This window comes from Procambarus clarkii, chromosome 87, assembly GCF_040958095.1.
Source record: "Procambarus clarkii isolate CNS0578487 chromosome 87, FALCON_Pclarkii_2.0, whole genome shotgun sequence".
In the NCBI taxonomy this organism is placed as follows: Eukaryota; Metazoa; Arthropoda; class Malacostraca; order Decapoda; family Cambaridae; genus Procambarus; species Procambarus clarkii.
The window spans coordinates 11,050,474-11,068,264 of NC_091236.1; the positions used below are offsets into that span (position 1 = coordinate 11,050,474).

General features: G+C 33.7%; 2 protein-coding genes across 4 annotated transcripts in view; one reads left to right on the plus strand and one right to left on the minus strand.

The window, feature by feature from the left end:
- LOC123746933 (uncharacterized) overlaps positions 1-17,791 on the plus strand; it is a 190,865-nt gene that overhangs the window by 133,098 nt on the left and 39,976 nt on the right. The gene's annotated exons all lie outside the window — the stretch shown is intronic.
- The window catches only part of LOC123747023 (solute carrier family 35 member E1 homolog), a 31,356-nt gene continuing 14,774 nt past the window's right edge, over positions 1,210-17,791 (minus strand). For all 3 annotated transcript variants that reach the window (XM_045728966.2, XM_069317411.1, XM_045728965.2), the window contains one exon: positions 1,210-15,854. In XM_045728966.2, the coding sequence (XP_045584922.1) occupies positions 15,480-15,854 (375 nt within the window). In that variant the 3' untranslated portion in view covers positions 1,210-15,479. The remainder of the gene's footprint in view (positions 15,855-17,791) is intronic.

Consider the following 17,791-nt stretch of genomic DNA (forward strand, 5'->3'; position numbering starts at 1 on the left):
ATTGTCATCAGTTACCTGACTTGTCTCATTTTTCAATAGCCCAATCTTTGATATACAGTATCTGAGAGAATCCTTTACGAGTTGTCTTTGCCTGTCTTGCTATGTGTATTTCATAATGTCTTTGACCTTTTCTTATTTAAATTTGAATGTTCTTGCTAGTTTCATAAATTGTTGTTTTAGATAGACTTTCTCAGTCTTAATTGTTTAAACGTAGCTTTCTTTTACAGACTAGATTTTTTAGTCCCATGAATAATCATTTTGAGTCATCCCAAGGACTGCCTATGACCCATATTCAGGTCCACCTAATCTACCATTTCCAAGTAACTCAGTCATTCAAAATCAGCTTTGCAGAAATCTGGTAAGTCACAATGACTACCAATTCTGATCACGGGACGTTGAGCCCTGAAATCATCGCAAGGTAACCGTATTATAAAATAGACATTGATTCCCTCAAGAAAATCATGCGTAGAATGACCAGATTGATCCCTGGCATTTGAGTACCTCCCTTATCAGCAGAGATTAAGGAAGCTCAGCCCAAATTTCCTAGAGGGCCAGAGAGTGAGGATATATATAAATGATTAAGGAACTATAAGTGAATGAAGGGGGTATCAACAGGGAAGATATGATCATAGTCTTGAAACTATCAGATCTGGTCAAAACCTGTAACAAGTTCAGATTCAGGAAGATGGGGAAGTATAGGTTTGGGATCAAGGTCATAAAGGAGTGGAATATATTGCCACCCATTATTATCAACACAAATTGAGGCGCTGAGCTAGCTTTAAAAGTAGGCTTGATAGATACTTATCTCAATTATACTAATACTAATCTCAATTAGTATTAAGTTTTAGTCTTAGTGTTTTTCCTGCCCGAAACGCTTTGCGTAATAGTGGCTTTAGGTATTGTATGTATTAGCTCTATCTATAAATCTATCAACTTTTGTATCTTACCTTGTATGTATGTACTTTACCTGAATAAATATTTGTATTTGTATTATACATGAGGAAACTACAGTTGATCCTAGATGAACACTGCCCAGAATGAGCCAACATTGTTCTAATATTTAATGCTATTTTAAACTTACCGATCAACTTCTCGTCCAAATATTGATGGTGAAGTATCAATTCCCTCTCTTTCCGTGCACTTATTTCAAACTTAATTCTTCCATAGCAATTGCCAATATTTTTGTTACTTCGAACTTAAAAAGAAAACTAATATTAAGGCATGTTTATTTGATAATACATTACATAATCCCAAAATAAAACTAATAATACATTAGGTCAGATAACAAACGACCTGTCATCAAATGATTACCTTATTAGAGTGTAACCTTGTAAGCTGTTTGGTTTGTGTTTCTGCACTGTCGTTTTCATACGCATGGGTCTAGCTATGAATTTTTGTGAATGGGTGTGAATTTTTAACCATGTGCAGATAGACAAAAATATTTCTGTAGTTTGTGAAGCATATAAGAAGAAAGTATTGACATAATTCAAATTAAAAAAATATTATGTAATATTCACACTTATCTAATTAAATAAATAAAAGTGGATCCATCGAACAAATAATTCTCTTTTAAACACCAAACACAATAAAAATGAACATTCTTTGTCATATGCTACCAACAAATTGTAAACTGAAAATTACACTCCTAATATGATAATGGCAGAGTTGGTAAAAATACAAATCATAAACCTGTTAGGCATCTTCTGAATGAATGACTGTCAGAATGTTTACAAATTACCATATTTTGTCATTGCATCAAAGTTCATACACCAACGCATTATTTAAAAATAGCATAGTACTACTGTACTGTATATGAAAACTTCACCCAAATTCTTTTGTGACAGGATTAAAAAAAAAAGGAGAATTGGTTTATTTCAAATCGGGTGTCAATGAACACTACATCACTTAAAATTAAAAGGCAATACTGTATTATTGATATGAAAGTTCATAATAAATAAAAAGCAAGTAATATACACCTTAGTACCTACATAAACACAATCCTAAACTCTGTGACTATTATGGAATATAAACCACTATATTCCTTTAACAAGAAAACAAAACATTTTGAACAGTAAACATGAAATTAAAAAGTTACAAATAATGGTATTGAATACTTTTTTTTACTATGCATGCTATGCATGCTAATAGCATTGTGAGAATGTACCACTTACCAAAAACCTGTAATTACTTAACCCATTGTACCTTCTCGTATAAATTAAAGTATGGGAAATAGATAACAATATTTAAGTACAGATCAGTATTTAAATACAGTATCTAGTAGTAGTACAGTACTGTGAAAGCATGACACATTGTGGGGCAAAGACAAAAGAGAAAAGGATTACATGATAGTAAATCCTTTCTGACTAATAGTACTAAAGTTACACATGGAAAAAGATATTAAAATTGGTAGATGTTTTAATAGAATGACGAGCCAAATTTTTGGAGAAATTTTAACTTTTTGCACTCTTGCTACCAATTATCTACTTAAAATTCTCTGTAAGACTAAGGACCTGCCCGAAATGCTATGCGTGTTACTTTACAAGAATGTATAAACATCAATGCTATGTACACTCATAATCCATTTTACCTTCTTGTATATATATATAAATAAATAAATAAATAGTGCTGAAGCTAAGGAAATGGGGTAAAAAATGAGAGGATGAAAAAGATTCAAACCATCATTTAAAGGTAAATGGAGAGACCTGTACAAGCAACCTGTCCTTTCGAGTAATACATCTCATGTTGTATGCTATGATCTCCGATGTACAAAATATGGGGTACTGTGAAGAGCAGCAGCTCTCAAATATATATGTTTACTATGTAGGTTGGTTAGGTTATATGGGTGGCTTGGGTCCATGACAAATTTGGTTATTGACTCACTTTATTCTTAGTGTAAGTAAAGCAGGTGACTTTAGCTGGCATAATGGGATAATGTATAAATCCCTAAAAAATGTATATTGTAATTATACATTCTACCAATATATTGTTACAACTACAGTTCTTCACTAATGATGGGAAACTTAAAAAAAAAACTGCATGCATTGTACTGATCATAGCTACAGTTATACTGTATTTGTTACATACGATACAACTAAATATTTACCTAGCTGCTCTTTTAAGAAATGTTCCAAAGTTGTCCACAAGTGACCTTGACAAAGTATCATACAGTAATTAATTATCAAAGGAGAGCTAAGCCCAGAAAGTTGTATAGCACCCTTCATGTTAAGAGAATTTTAAAGCTTTCATAGATATCATTCAGGATGTCCTTACCAGAGCAGAGAAACATAAGGCATGTGATGTCACATTAATCAGACACTAAAGATTTAATTGAGACATAAGGGTCAAAAGGAACCACGGTAAAGTAAAAATTTTTGATCATCCTGATAATCAGGATATTCTACGAGAAGGTGAGTGACTGTAAGCAGAACAATGTACAGTAGTTCTGACAGTAAGATGCAGACATCTCTTCCACCAAGGGACCATGGGTCAATGTTGCACGGTCAAAATGTAACCTAACCAGAGATATTTTCCACTAACTTTCGGTGAGAGGAGGAAGGCCAAGGGGATGGATTGTGGTTGTATGAAATTTGTTATTTGTAATAGCTGTCTCTCTCTAACAGTTGCAAATTGCAAATGATACCCTTAATTATACTGATTTCAATTGCACTGCAGTTGCAGATGAACAGAGAAACCGTAAACAAAGTTCCTCTTCTATGGGGGTAGGAAACGATAGTATTTAAATACTGTAGGGTACAGTACAATAATTCATATTGTTAGAATACACAATAGCTAAAAATTATGAATACACAATAGCTAAACAAATAAATGTATGTATATGTTGTGTCATGATAATTGCCCAGGATAGACCAAAATGTTGTGAGTTTCTGTATTTTCACATGTGTGGGATGGGTGTCTAATTTTCTGCCACATTATTGTGACTTACTGTCTACAACAGAAAATTATATATGTAGCAAATTTTGCTTAAGGATTAAAAGATAATTAGAGACCATTCATTGCAAGAACAATACATGACTCAGAAATGTTTGGCACACCAACGAGTTGTACTACTGTATAAGAAGTATATAAACTATATACAGTATAAAATATATACAGTATGTACTGTATATAAAATCCCCCCCCCCCCCAAAATGTTTGAGTTTTGGCAATAATTTGACTACTATATGATTATATGATAGTGCTTCCATGGGTAACTTAGTCAAATAGGGTTTTTAATAATTCTCTTAATTGCCCACAATAATGCTTCTACAGTTGTAACACGATGGGTTGCGTTACTTTAAGACAATGCAATAAATACGCAGTAATATTTAAACAAACAGAATTAACAGTATAAACTTTGTTCATGATGCACTACTTTTCAAGTGAACGAAACAGCTTATACAGAAATACACCAAGAGTAATATACAAGAATTATTTTAACCAATACACTTGTAAAGCTTATTTGATCAGGTACTGTCTTATTCCATAAATAAATAATACAGTAATTAAATAAAAAACTTTAAATAAGTGGCATTAGCTTATGATAAAACTTCATTAGCCTCATTACATGGGTTTTTGTTTGCAATTTAGACTGGATGTTGTGAAGGATGACAATTAAAATCATACATGAAATCAATAAAATAAATGATTTACAAATTCACATACAACATACAAAGATATATCACAGTATCAAAGCTAGAATTAACCCATTATAATTGTGCATATTCAAAATAATACTGATAACAATTGAATAATGCTTATAATTATTTGAAACCTCATGCAAGAACATCCATAAATCACAAGTTAAACTTCCAAAGCAATTATGCAGAGATCACATAGAAAATACTGTACTGAATACTGGCATTTTTATGCACAATTTCATACTAAAGATTTTCCACGCCTTACGTCTTAAAACAAGCACCTGTACAGAAATAATTAGGACGACGACAACATGTTACCATGTAATACTTATGCAGCGGTGGATGTGTTATCAAGAATAATTACATTCAGTTTAATGTACATAATGGAACACTGGCAGTACGTATCACAATAAATGAGGGAAGAACTCAGACTACTAAATTTAATTATGTTTGTAATTATGGGAGTAATTATCACTCCCACCTTTTATGGTAACCTCATTACTGTGCTCTTCTAGTGGTAGGTACACAAGTACTTGAGAATCACATTACGTTTTTAGAGTCTTTTACGCTACAGTTTTATCTACATATAGGTATTACAGTATTCACAATGTATGCTTTAACCCTTTGTAAACAGCATTTCCTCAACATGATTAATCCCAGAACCAACTTAAAATATATGTATGTACTGTATACATATATGTATGTATGTACAGTATATACATACATACATACTGTACTTAATCCTTAAGGCAGGATTAAGATAGGAATCCATATGTACTTTCGTATTTAATAATACATCTTCAGAAGGATTAATGTACAGTATCTCTAATCAGCAACAAATTTCACTATTGCAGTTATTATTTAATTTTGGTAATATTTAAAATAATTTATAGTTATATCTTTTCATGAGTTCTTATCTGGTCCCGATCTCATTTTTCATGGATAATTTATTCAGCACCACGTACCATGAACATGCCGAGTGGGTGGACACTAATTATACAGCATGCCGTGCAAGTTGTGTTAAGGCACCACTCACTAATATGGTCTTAGTGGGATGTTGTCAAATGATTTACAGTCAGTTCCTGTTTTTAAAGTGACGGAATTTAACACGAACTGTTTCAACATGGTGTAAAAATTTAGATCATAAGTCAGTTTAATGCAGTCAACGATTGTTTTTAAGTGTTTGCATGTTGAGGAAGGTTCTCGGTACCAAGAATGTCATTAAAAAAAATTTAATGGATAAATATTATGTTTTAATGAAAGTTTTAGTCCATAAATAATTTTAATTTTGAATTTAATCACTCATAACATTCATTTATCACTATTATGCCCATTTCTCACTTTCACAGGGTGAGGAAGCATAAAAAAGGAGAATAATATAGGCTCTACAGAAGCAAAAGATGGTTATAGATATTAATAATAAAAATAATGCAAGTTATAACATTCATACTACAGTATATGGCATCATGGATAAACATAACATTTAAAATAAACTTGAAGAAAGAATATGGTGAAAATGTTTATGTTGAGAGTTAATTAGCATGTCAGGTATAAATGGGTAGGAGACAGGACTTAAAGAACTGGATCTCACCCCCCTTTAAGTCACCGATAGGTAAACACCGAGTTTGGTTATGAATTATCATATACCTGTACAGTGCAAACACATTCATTCTTTCCACACAGTCTTGTCTTTTGCCACATCTCTTGAATTGCTCACATTCAGTTACAACTACCTGATTTTTCACCATGTCTGCCCACCATCTCTTCTGCCTTCTTCTCCTCGTCCTACCTGAAAACTGTCATTCAGTATGGCCAAACCATCTTGAAATACTCTCCTTAATCATGCAGTTTTTCGACTTTGGCACGGCAGATCTCTCCATGACTGTTATTCCTCCATCTATTCTCCAAATACTACAAGTGCTTTATAGATTGTGTATTTCTTCTGCTCTAATGCAAGATGCTTCACATTCATGCAACACCATCTCACATCCATCCAAAAGGAGTTGACGCTGAGTACTCAAGGAGACTTGTTGCTGCATCAATTACTATCCTGTTTTTTCTAACCAGAGTTTTCAGTGAACCGCTAATTTCCTTCTCTGATCATACTCTCAACTGCACAAATTTCTCTTTTGTTAATCATACATCTTGGGCATCTAAACTGATCAGCCATTTAACATTTATTTCTCATAACTCCTATTTATAACTGGGAGCTAATTGTATAATGTTTCAAGTGTGAAATCTTGCTTTTATTCCCCCATATAAAAGCAGTTGATGAAAATTTTGACTAATACATAGGTTTTGCCCTTTTTCATGCATTCCCAGAAAATAGAGTTACAGACATGACAGGGCAGATCTCATTGAAACTTTTTAAGATACTGAATAATTTGGAGGATGTTGATCCGGACAATTTCTTCAAAAGGTCAGATGTAACACAAACAAGGAGCAACAGTTTAATGGTCCACAAGCCACAGTGCAGGACTGAGAACAGGAGATACTTTTTCACCCATAGGGTCATAAAGCCATGGAACCGCCTACCCGGCAAGGCATTAAATGCCAAATCTGTTAAATTTTAAAATCCAACTTAAAAAGATCATCAGAGCAAATGAGGGGACTTTTGATAACCCACTGGCTTCCTGTCCTCGTCAAGGCTGCTAGTGTTAGTGGCCCTCAGGTAAATTCCAGGTAAATCCAGAGTACACAATTTAATAGTTGTAATAGTGGACTGTAATAGACTGAGTGGACAGCGCTTAGGATTTGTTGTCTTAAGGTTCTGGGTTCGATCCCCGGCGGAGGCGGAAACAAATGGGCAGAGTTTCTTTCACCCTGATGATCCTGTTCACCTAACAGTAAATAGGTACCTGGGAGTTAGACAGCTGCTTCGGGCTGCTTCCTGGGGATGTGTAACAAAAAGGAGGCCTGGCTGAGGACCGGGCCGCGGGGACACCAAGCCCCAAAATCATCTCAAGATAACCTCAAGAAGATCAGCAATGTAATGGTCTGCTGCAAATCATATTTCACTAGGCAAGATTTTGATATATAATACTGCAGTGGGATCACGTAATTTTTTCTACTTAAACATGAACAAGGGATTTTTTCTAATTAAATGGCACGGCTGACAAGTACAAAAATTTTGCAGGTGCAACATGATTCTGGTTATTGTACTAAATGTATATACGCCTTGCATATAATTCCACCACATAAACCTTCCTTACATTTTTATTTTGTTTAATGATGAAATTTAGAATCTTGGATTGCTGGATTTTGAAATATTAATGGGATCTTTCTGCAAAGGGCTAATTATAAATATTTAGACAAAAGTACTACAGTATATGGTAAATGGTTAAATTTGACTTGCTTTTAATGTGAAAAAAAGAGAGATCCTTTGGATCTTGTCAGACTTCTTCAATATGCTGTGGTGTCTAGTTACAATAGAAAGCTTTAATAGCTAGCAGGATGGTAGGAGTTTGTAGGACCCTCTAAGATTAGGTACACATACTGATTTGAGTGTAAAATGGTTAAGTTCATCGAGACCTCTGAAACACAAAGTTACACTTCAAGAGGATGTGTGAGCCTGAGGCAAGAGGTAATTATCAGGAAAAAGCACTAAGCCATTATGACTATATAGCACTTGGAAGGATATGAGGATAAGGATTTAGAATAGGACAGAGGAATGGAATTGCGCCCAACCACCTGGACAGTCGGGGGCTTGAATGCCGACCCATAGGCAGTGAGGCTGGTGGTCTACCGTTGATAATTGTGGTGAAACATGAATGCTGAGTAGAAGATTAGAAAGTAACAGGTGATGAGTGAGAGGTGTATGTGGGGCAGGTGTAAACTTACAAAAGAGACTCCCATATTGACTTGTAGGCATGATTGTTTTTAACATGTTTTACAAACGTTTATCAATTAACATTTGTTCAAAACAAATTATGGAGAAGGAATGATGGTAGAAATGTATTGAAAGAATATTGACAAATTATCCAATAGCTAAGCACAGCATCACAAGGAAGCAGTACAGTAGTTACTAATGGAATATTTTACAGTACTGCTGAATACAGATCATTAGGTTGAATTACCAATAGAGAAGATCTAGATCAATGTGATGCACTAATCGGAAGTAGTAAAGCAGATGAGGGGTCACTTTAGAAAGTTGGGAATACTGATGACAAGAATAATCAGGATATGTTGCAACGTAACGACAGCAAGAAGTTATGTAATGAAATGTTTCTTTTTTTTTAATTATTACTCTATCCACTGATTAGGGTGGGGAATTGTGACTAATCTAAGACAAATAATTATCAACTTCACATAGAGTATATCTTAACATCTGAAAGAATGGTGTTATTTGTCATAATAAGAATTATAATTCATAAAATAATCGGTTTTATCAGGAATTTTATCAAGGGCGATGGTTTGAAATCCTACTAAATATTAACCAAATTCAGTAAAGCCGCCTTAAACATAGTACAATACTACTGTATTTAATAAAATTATTATTTTTTGTTTGTAATTTTATTACGTAGGCTATTTTAGGCTTACCTTGTGATGGTTTGGTTTGGTTGGTTGATGGTGATTACTCCCTATCTTTCTTTTTAAATAATTTATTAGAGCATTATCACTTGATAAGGAGCCGTGAATAACTGATATGGGATCTCTCTTGTTTTATTTCATATACAGTATGTGGGTTGGGTTGTATAAGCCACATTAATTAATGTGATTTATTCTCAGAAAAAACTTTTTTCTATCAAAATTAAGCTTTAAAATCCTGTATTTTGGGTTTTAAAAAGTATAACAAAACATTACAACAATGGACGGAAATATTTTGTCTACCGGAAGATATAGGGGGTAAACAGATTTGATTGCAATGTTTTATGATAAGTTCTGAAAATCAATCTTTAGCAAAAGATACTTTTAAGTTGAATAAATAATTTTACATAAAAAAACACTTGTGTAATGTTGATATTCCAGTTTGAAATGTGAAAGTATAATGTGTATTATATGCTTGATATCCTATAATGGGTAGGCAAGAACCTAAGCTAGATTTGTATGTTTTTTGCCAACCAGTCTTCGTAAAAGTGTCTCAGTACTGCAGCAATCAAAACAGTACTTGTAAACGAGTCATACACTGTAATAGAAGGATGCTAAAGGTAAACAGTAATGACAGAAAGGTGATAGTTCCTGAAGTGAGTGAAGATCAGAAAGGATTAAAAGCATGGCTGATAATTCTGTACCATGACGTATAGAGGAGTGCAAGCAATAGGGAATTATGGTTCAAACATTTATCATTAGTGCATAAATCTTGCACAGTGGAGGAGAAGCAGAGGTATATCCAGTACAAAAAACAATAGTGGTCAGATCTTTTGGGGATGGATAAAATATACAATATGTGTAAAGACAAGCAAGCAAGATAGTATACAATCTTCTGCTTTTTATCTATGAAAGAAAGCACAAGGCAATAATTAATATCGGAGCACACAAAGAAAATGGCAAGATAAATACGGAACATATGATGATGTGAGACGGCTGGGAAAGCCACTAGAGTTATGGGGTCATAGAATGATAACAACAACACTTTCCATAAAGATGACCATTTGGAAAGGGTATAATGGTTAATTCAAAATATCAACAGAGTATACTTGGTGAGGTGAATGTTAGGAAAAATGACGAGAAGAGTAGTGTCCTAAACAAAAGTGAAAGTAGGAGTATGCTCTTGTCTAATGAAAGCAAAGTACTGAATTTAGATGGATCATTGAGTCCTCTTCCTTCACTGCCAGTCTCTCTATGTAACTTCCCAGAAAGAAAGAAAGAAAGAAAGTATAGCCAGAGATGCAAGGAGATAACTATTAACTGGCATGATAGCATATCAATCATACCATGGCACTGACATTTCCTTTCATTCATAAAACCATTGTCTCCAAGAATAAATATATCTTAAATATGGTACAGAACTTTACATCAAATTAAATAAACAAATAAATAAATAAATATATTGACAGATTATATAAAGCATTACAGGACTATGTGCAGCACATATGTAACATAATTACCAGTAGCAGTAACCACCTGAAAAACATTATTAATCACAGAATACGTGAAAATGTTGGACATCAATTGGAGGGAAAAATACATGGAGTAATACCTTGTCAGAATCAACATGACATCCATGTGGCAATAATAGTGATGAAAAGCAGCTCTGAAAAATTACACATTTTCGTTTGTCGCTGCTGAACACGAAACAAATACGTCCCTCACGACAATCACACTTATTAGTTACTTTTACATGATTGATTACATGCAATGCAGTCTTTTTGTAAAATGCCTAACTGATTAAAACAATGTTCTATTGAGGTTGTACTGCATTAAAATGGTACACTTTAAATAAAAACTCACCAAAGCACCACTTTGTTAAACTATTGCTACGAGCTCAGATCCTCCATCCTGTACACCGATGAAATTATTGTATTGTATGCCAAGCTGAGCTTGGAACCCTCTATGCTTATATGAATAGAATAAAATATACAGAAAAATTATATAAATGTCACAAGCCCTCAAATCAAAACAAACAAGCAAGATCTCTGAGAACAAATTTTTTTAGGGTTGTCCAGTGACAAATGCTGTATGCACTCGCTTATCCCGGATTCCATTTAACTGGATATTCGGGTTATCCGGCCAAAATGGCATCCGGATAATTTTTTGGCAAAATTTTGTCATATCCGGGAGAGAAATCCGGATAACCTGAGGTTAGTTTATGTAAATTTTCAAGAACTACACATTTCAAGATCCACAGTATCAATCAACAAGACATACTACAAGGTAAGCTGAAATTTCATTTTTAGATTATATTTTTGATTTATAGTGTGTGTGGAAATTCAAATTATGTTAGTTGTGGTACAAAAAAATTGCAAATATGGTAATTTTTGGACAAAATTACTAAATGTTTTCTTACTATTTGTGGAACAATAATAATAATGGGTTTACATTTTTGTTTATGTTTTTACAAGTACTGTACTGTAATCCATTAGCTTTATATTGAGCATCAGGGCCAGCTATTGAGTGCAGAGGTTCTACTTTGTAACCTGTCAGCTACATAGTTACCTTGAGGTAACTTGGCGTAACAATGAGCATCCTACAGTTAGGACACTTCAAGCCAGAGACAATATTTTGTACCCCCCTGACAGTCTGAAGTGTTAACAATTGCCAGTCAAGCACGTTACTGTCGATAATGATAGTCTGTGGTCTACCTGCCGGGTTTGGGCTATGAGTTTCCCATATGCTTGGTTTAAAAGATGGTAACTAATAATTTTGTTATTGTCTTGACTGCTATACAAGTGAACTGAAATATTAACAAAATCAACTTTAGACAACATATTCTCTTATATGTCAATGTTATAGAAAATAATAACTTACTGTTACACTATATATTGGATTTGTATTTACTATCTTGGAAGATACGATATATAAAATGTTGACATTATATCAGTGTTTGCATCTCTGCTCAGTGATAATAAAAAATATTGTTGAGAATATATAATTAGAACGAATTCCTGTGCTAAAAGTGAGTGAGTATTAAAGACCAGCAGAAGTAATGAATAATTTTAACACTCAAAAGCTGTCGTCTGCTGGTATGCCGCAACCCAAACGGTTATAATAATTTTACGTTTGTTCAGTTATTGCTGTATATTAATTTTAACTGTAAATGTTCACAAAATTACTGCTCTGTTGTATAGTTTAGAAAATAAAGGGAAAATATTGCATAGCAATGGTGCTCCTAATGAAGGTCAACGAAGGGAACGAGAGTGAAGTTTGACTCCTGAGCTTCCCTCTTGAATGTTCATAATATAATCACATTTATTCACCTGTTTACTATTATGTTATTTTTGTATAGATATAAATGCTCACAAATGATTGCCCTATCGTAAAAAGAAAAATAGGGGTTGCGTTAAAATTTATGTTATTGTATAACTACTGATTTATAAGCAATTTTACCTACAGGGCACAAAACTAGCCTCAATTGAAATGTTTGTAATAATTTTCCATTTGTACAGGTTTATTAATGCATGTAAATGCATTAATGCAACTGACTGTTGTTTTTTATTGTAAAAAGAAAAGCATTTAAAGCAAAACCGATTTTCTGTGAATTTTCAAAATGGTTGCTGAATTAACTTAATCATTTATCTTATTTTATTTGTTTAGTTGCTCCATGTTGTTATATATATCCTCTAACCCACAGTACCAAACATCACTATTCTAAACAAAATTCCCATAGACAAGCAAGTTGTGAATAGCTACACACTATAGCTATACAAAGGCTAGTTAGGTATTAGGGCAGCCAGTCCTCTCGAGCCGTCACATCATCATAAAAAATGACGTACTAATTTACGTGAACCTAATCTAACCAAGGATTAAAGAATAGAAAACGGGACAGCCTGGTAATTTGACGAGCCTCTATTATTTATAGTACATCATATTTTGGCCGTTGGGAATTTTGTACGTCTAAATGCACTGTGCTATTTGAGAGGACAGGTTGATTAGGGAGCATGGCTTTCCTACTTCATGGTCTGATAAGCTCCACCCAATTATCAGACTTAATTTTTCCATTGTATTATGAACACAAATTTAATTTTTTATGAATATCATATTTATGACACCATAGTGCATGTGCCTGTTTGTATTTCTTTGTAAAAACATTTGTAATAATGCAATTGTTAATCATTATGTTTAGTACTGTACAGAAGAGGTCTAGTGCCAAGTTTTGTGTAGTCATAACAAAATAAATTAAATAAATGCATATAATGTTGTTTAAATGTTTATTTATCTTCTATGTACATAGCCTAATGGTGTATAACACACAGGCCATCAGATCTGCAGTAAAATATGTTGTTCAATATTAAAAATCTAGACGTTCGTAGTTAAAAAAATATGTAATTTATAACCAAAATTATCAAGCCAAAAATTATTGCAGCTTTGTTTATATAACTTATGCGAGTACTGAATAATTTTTACTTTAGATCACTCGCAGCGTTTTTAAGAATGAAGAGAAATGCAAGTCGAGTATAAACGTCATGCAAGATGACGTTTCGTCTGCAAGTGCTTGATCAAAGCATTACATGTTAAGTGTCACCTTGCATTCCTCTACATTACAATAAGCGCTTGTGTGCTTTTCTCAATCAAGTGCTTAAGATAAGAGTCACGGAACAGTTACAGCTATTGAACACTGGGGGAATTTTATTTAATGTTTCTTTCATGGCATATAAAGAGTAAATTAGGTCTTAAGAGAGGAACTTCTGGAATGCAAGACAATGTTAGTAATATCAAAATGGCATTAATGATTCAGACACCTTTTACCGGTAATAATTACTGTTAATATCATTAGGGTTCTCAGTCTTAGTGTTGCAGCTTCATAAAATCACCTTGTGAATGTTGACAGTTCTGTCCTGTGCAAGGGTTTTGATCTCTCATATTGAATTAATGCACGAATGTATACATACACACACACATACAAAACCATCCGTAGTTTCACAGCGTTATAAAACAGAGAACTGGGAAAAATGGGACACCAGGAGCATAGCTCTCATCCTGTAACTACACTTTAGGTAATGACGTGTGTATGTGTAATTCCTTGTTACAGTTATCTGTGTTTTTGGTAAAGTACCTCATTCCGTAGTTTTGAGTGAAGGAGAAAGAAAGAGAGGTTCTCATGCGTGTGTTCTCAGGAGAGTGTATGTGTTTTTTTGTGTTTACCTCATCAGTGACAAATGGAGAATGAAGTCTAGTTGTGTATACCCTGCCTACTAGCAATTTTGTACTTAGTGAATTTTTAACTAGATTGATGGTCTCGTTTTGTATTTGCTTTTGAAATTGTGAATTGAAGTGGCATCCACAATATCCTCATTCAATCCATTAAGCAAGTTCAAGGTCTTTATTACAGTTCTAGGTGACCCACATGCAATATCAACTTGACCTGAATTCCTGTTTTGTTTTCTCCGAGTTTAGAAGAGGGTTGTCCTCGTCTATTTCTTTTGCTATCGTGTGCAGCGTGATCATATTATTATATATATATGTATGTGTGTGTGTGTGTGTGTGTGTGTGTGCGCGCGCGTTTATATATGAAAGTTTTATGTGATTTAATGAGCTGAAAATATGTCCTTGATATTTACTACTATCTGACTAATTAAAAAATTATCACAAATTTTGAAATCTATATCACAGTATTTAACAAAATACTTGCTCGTAACGAAATTAAAAGTCCAACATATAAACAATATTAAAACTAACACAACATTCTCAGTCTCTCTTGCTTGTTAGTCTTGCTGGCTATTTTCTGTATATTAAAGTTATTTTACTTTTAGTTTATAACAAAATCATAAAATAACTTTTAAAAGTAACAAATATTTATTAAAATGTCTTTGAAAACAAAAAGTTTAAAGTAAACATTAGTGAAATCTACATGTCTTTGGCTTTAAAAATATCAAATGTAAAAATATCAAATTCTAAAACTTCTTACAAAAAAAAACAATATAAATTTATTGCATGTAGTAACAAATTATTCACTCTAACTTTACACAAACATCCGACCAATCAAAAATTAATAACCGTGTTAAACTATATCATGCATTTATTTAAAGCCCCTCCATAATTATTTTTAAGCTAGAAAAGTACAAAAAGGCACCAACAATTTAAGTTACTTAGCATGAATATTCGAAATATCCCACTGCCAATTAACGCTGTGGATATTATTTGTTCGCAGAGGTATTAAATTTCATCTACACTATCAAAATTTTTGTGGATTATAACAATCGTGTAAAAAAATATAGAATTTTATTTAACTAACCGTTTAGAGATTCATATATTAGCTACTCTCCCATTTGATCTCATATTTTGTTCGTTAGAGCTATTTGCTAAGCTGGCCCTAATGCCAGTGTTAACATAACCATTCTGAGCACTAGTCTGAGAGTGACCGCCATGGCTGGAAACGTCTGTAATACCATTTGGTATCCTGGGATAAGGCCCCAATCCAGTTGATCCAGTGTGATTGAAAACATACGCTGGATGGAAAGGAGGTGCCTGAAAGGGGTTTGCATCATGTGTCGGGTGGTAGAGATTCTGGTAAGTTGATACGTTATCGTCTGTTGCACCTTGAAGGATCTTGCTACTCGTCACTTCACTGAGTGGTGCTACGGCTGCCTTTTTCTTAGCCTGGTTAGCATCATATTTGGCCTGCAATAAAAAGTATTAGTTTAGTGTTAATTGAAAATCTTGCATAAAATTATAATTATAGAATGATACAAGAGCACAGAAGTTGTGTATCACACAGCTTATGCTATTACAGCTTCTTATCTAAATTAGCTATTACAAAATGAAATCCAAAATAAAAAAATATTAAAATTTACAGCCCCATTTTGACCCCAAGATAGAAACTGGAACAACACTAAAGTGGCACAGCAAAAAGGGTTACATACTGTATTGCTTTACTGGGGTTAAGTAAATAAAAAAAGTTTATCCAGCAATAAATTTTGGTTATACTATAACCAATTATATAATTTTGGTTATAGCAATGGCTATTTAGTAATAGCCATTGAGCTATTTTCAAAATGTCAAATGGATGTTAATCCCAGTAAAGCATTTTAATTTGCTTTGTTGGGGACAGAATGCCTGTGTACATATCGGGGCCCCCCCCAAGGTCTAACTACTGACCTTCCCCAGAAAGCAACTTGACAACACTTGCCCAACTCCCAGGTACCTATTTACTGCTAGGTGAAAAAAAGAGGCATTAGGTGAAAGGAAATGTGCTGCTCAAACATTCATGTCCCGCCCAGGAATCGAACACAGGATTCCCGATTGCGAGCCGAGAACAAAGCCAAATGCACTACGAGACCCTTTTGGTGTTATTTAGTGTTAAGCCTCTTAAGTGTTATCCTGAGAATCAAGGACATGCAAAAGGGAAAGAGGGGAGGTCATTTCTTACTGCTACTTTGTCTCGTTATAAACAATCCCCATTACTTTTTTTTTTTTTTTTTTTTTTACAAGAGCATGTTTCAGTTCACTATAATGTTTCCAGAAAATAGTTTTATTCACTTCTAACATTAATTGTAATATAGCTCATTACAGACTTAATGAAGTATTAATTTAATTATTAATTTTTACAGCCATTTCTTTCTCTTCCCAAAACAAAATATGTACATATTTCCTTGTTTTGTGACCATAGTTGAGGGTTCAGGAATATAATTTCTAACCCAAACTTTATCCATTTTTGGAGTTAATGCTATTATGCAGTTTTAATGATTATTATTTTTCAAATTTGTATTGGAATATATTTTAATATTCTCCAATGAATGGATAAATTGGATGAAATTTCATACAATGGTGTACAGTATTTGCCAATTAGTCCATTTGGTGGCAATGTGTCAGTAATCAGACTGACTCAAATATCCAGTGTTCAAACATTTGTTAAATCCCATTGTTTGGGTCAGGAAGCCTATATGTACTATACTTAGGCTTACTGATGTTCCCAAGGTCAACTACTGACCTTTCCCCAGGATGCAACCCACAATAGTTGCCTGACTTCCAGGTACCTATCTTGGTGCTAGATGAACGGAAGCATCAGGTGAAACGAAATGTGCCCAACCAATTTTGTCTTGCTCAGAACAACCTGGAACCCTTGGTTGAAAGCCAAGGACATAGACTACTGTGCTACAGAAAGGGGAGGGTCTGTTCAAGGGTATTAAACGAATCTTAATTAAAATTGACTTTAGTTTAAAAAATATGCAGTGCTCGCTATTATTTTACAATGGTAGATTAAAAGCAAATATATGTACTGTATGTGGCTGCTGTAGTTTTATGACTCGCTGCACACATTAAATGCAATAATCCCAATACTGTATCTCTCTTGCATTACCCAGTCAACACATCTCTTGCAGTTGATGAGCAATGTAATCTCTTCTGTTAAACTAATTACTGTACAGTACTGTACTTTATAACCTATATTGACTTGTTAATTTTGGGGGGTTGGCTAAGTCTCTAATAATAGCTTTATTGAAGAAATAAATTTAAGTAATGTGGTGACTCAAACGCAATGATGTGGGTACTCTGAGCTGCATATCGTATCCCTATACCACAATGTGGTAAAGGTTATACACCTTGGGATTCAATGAATT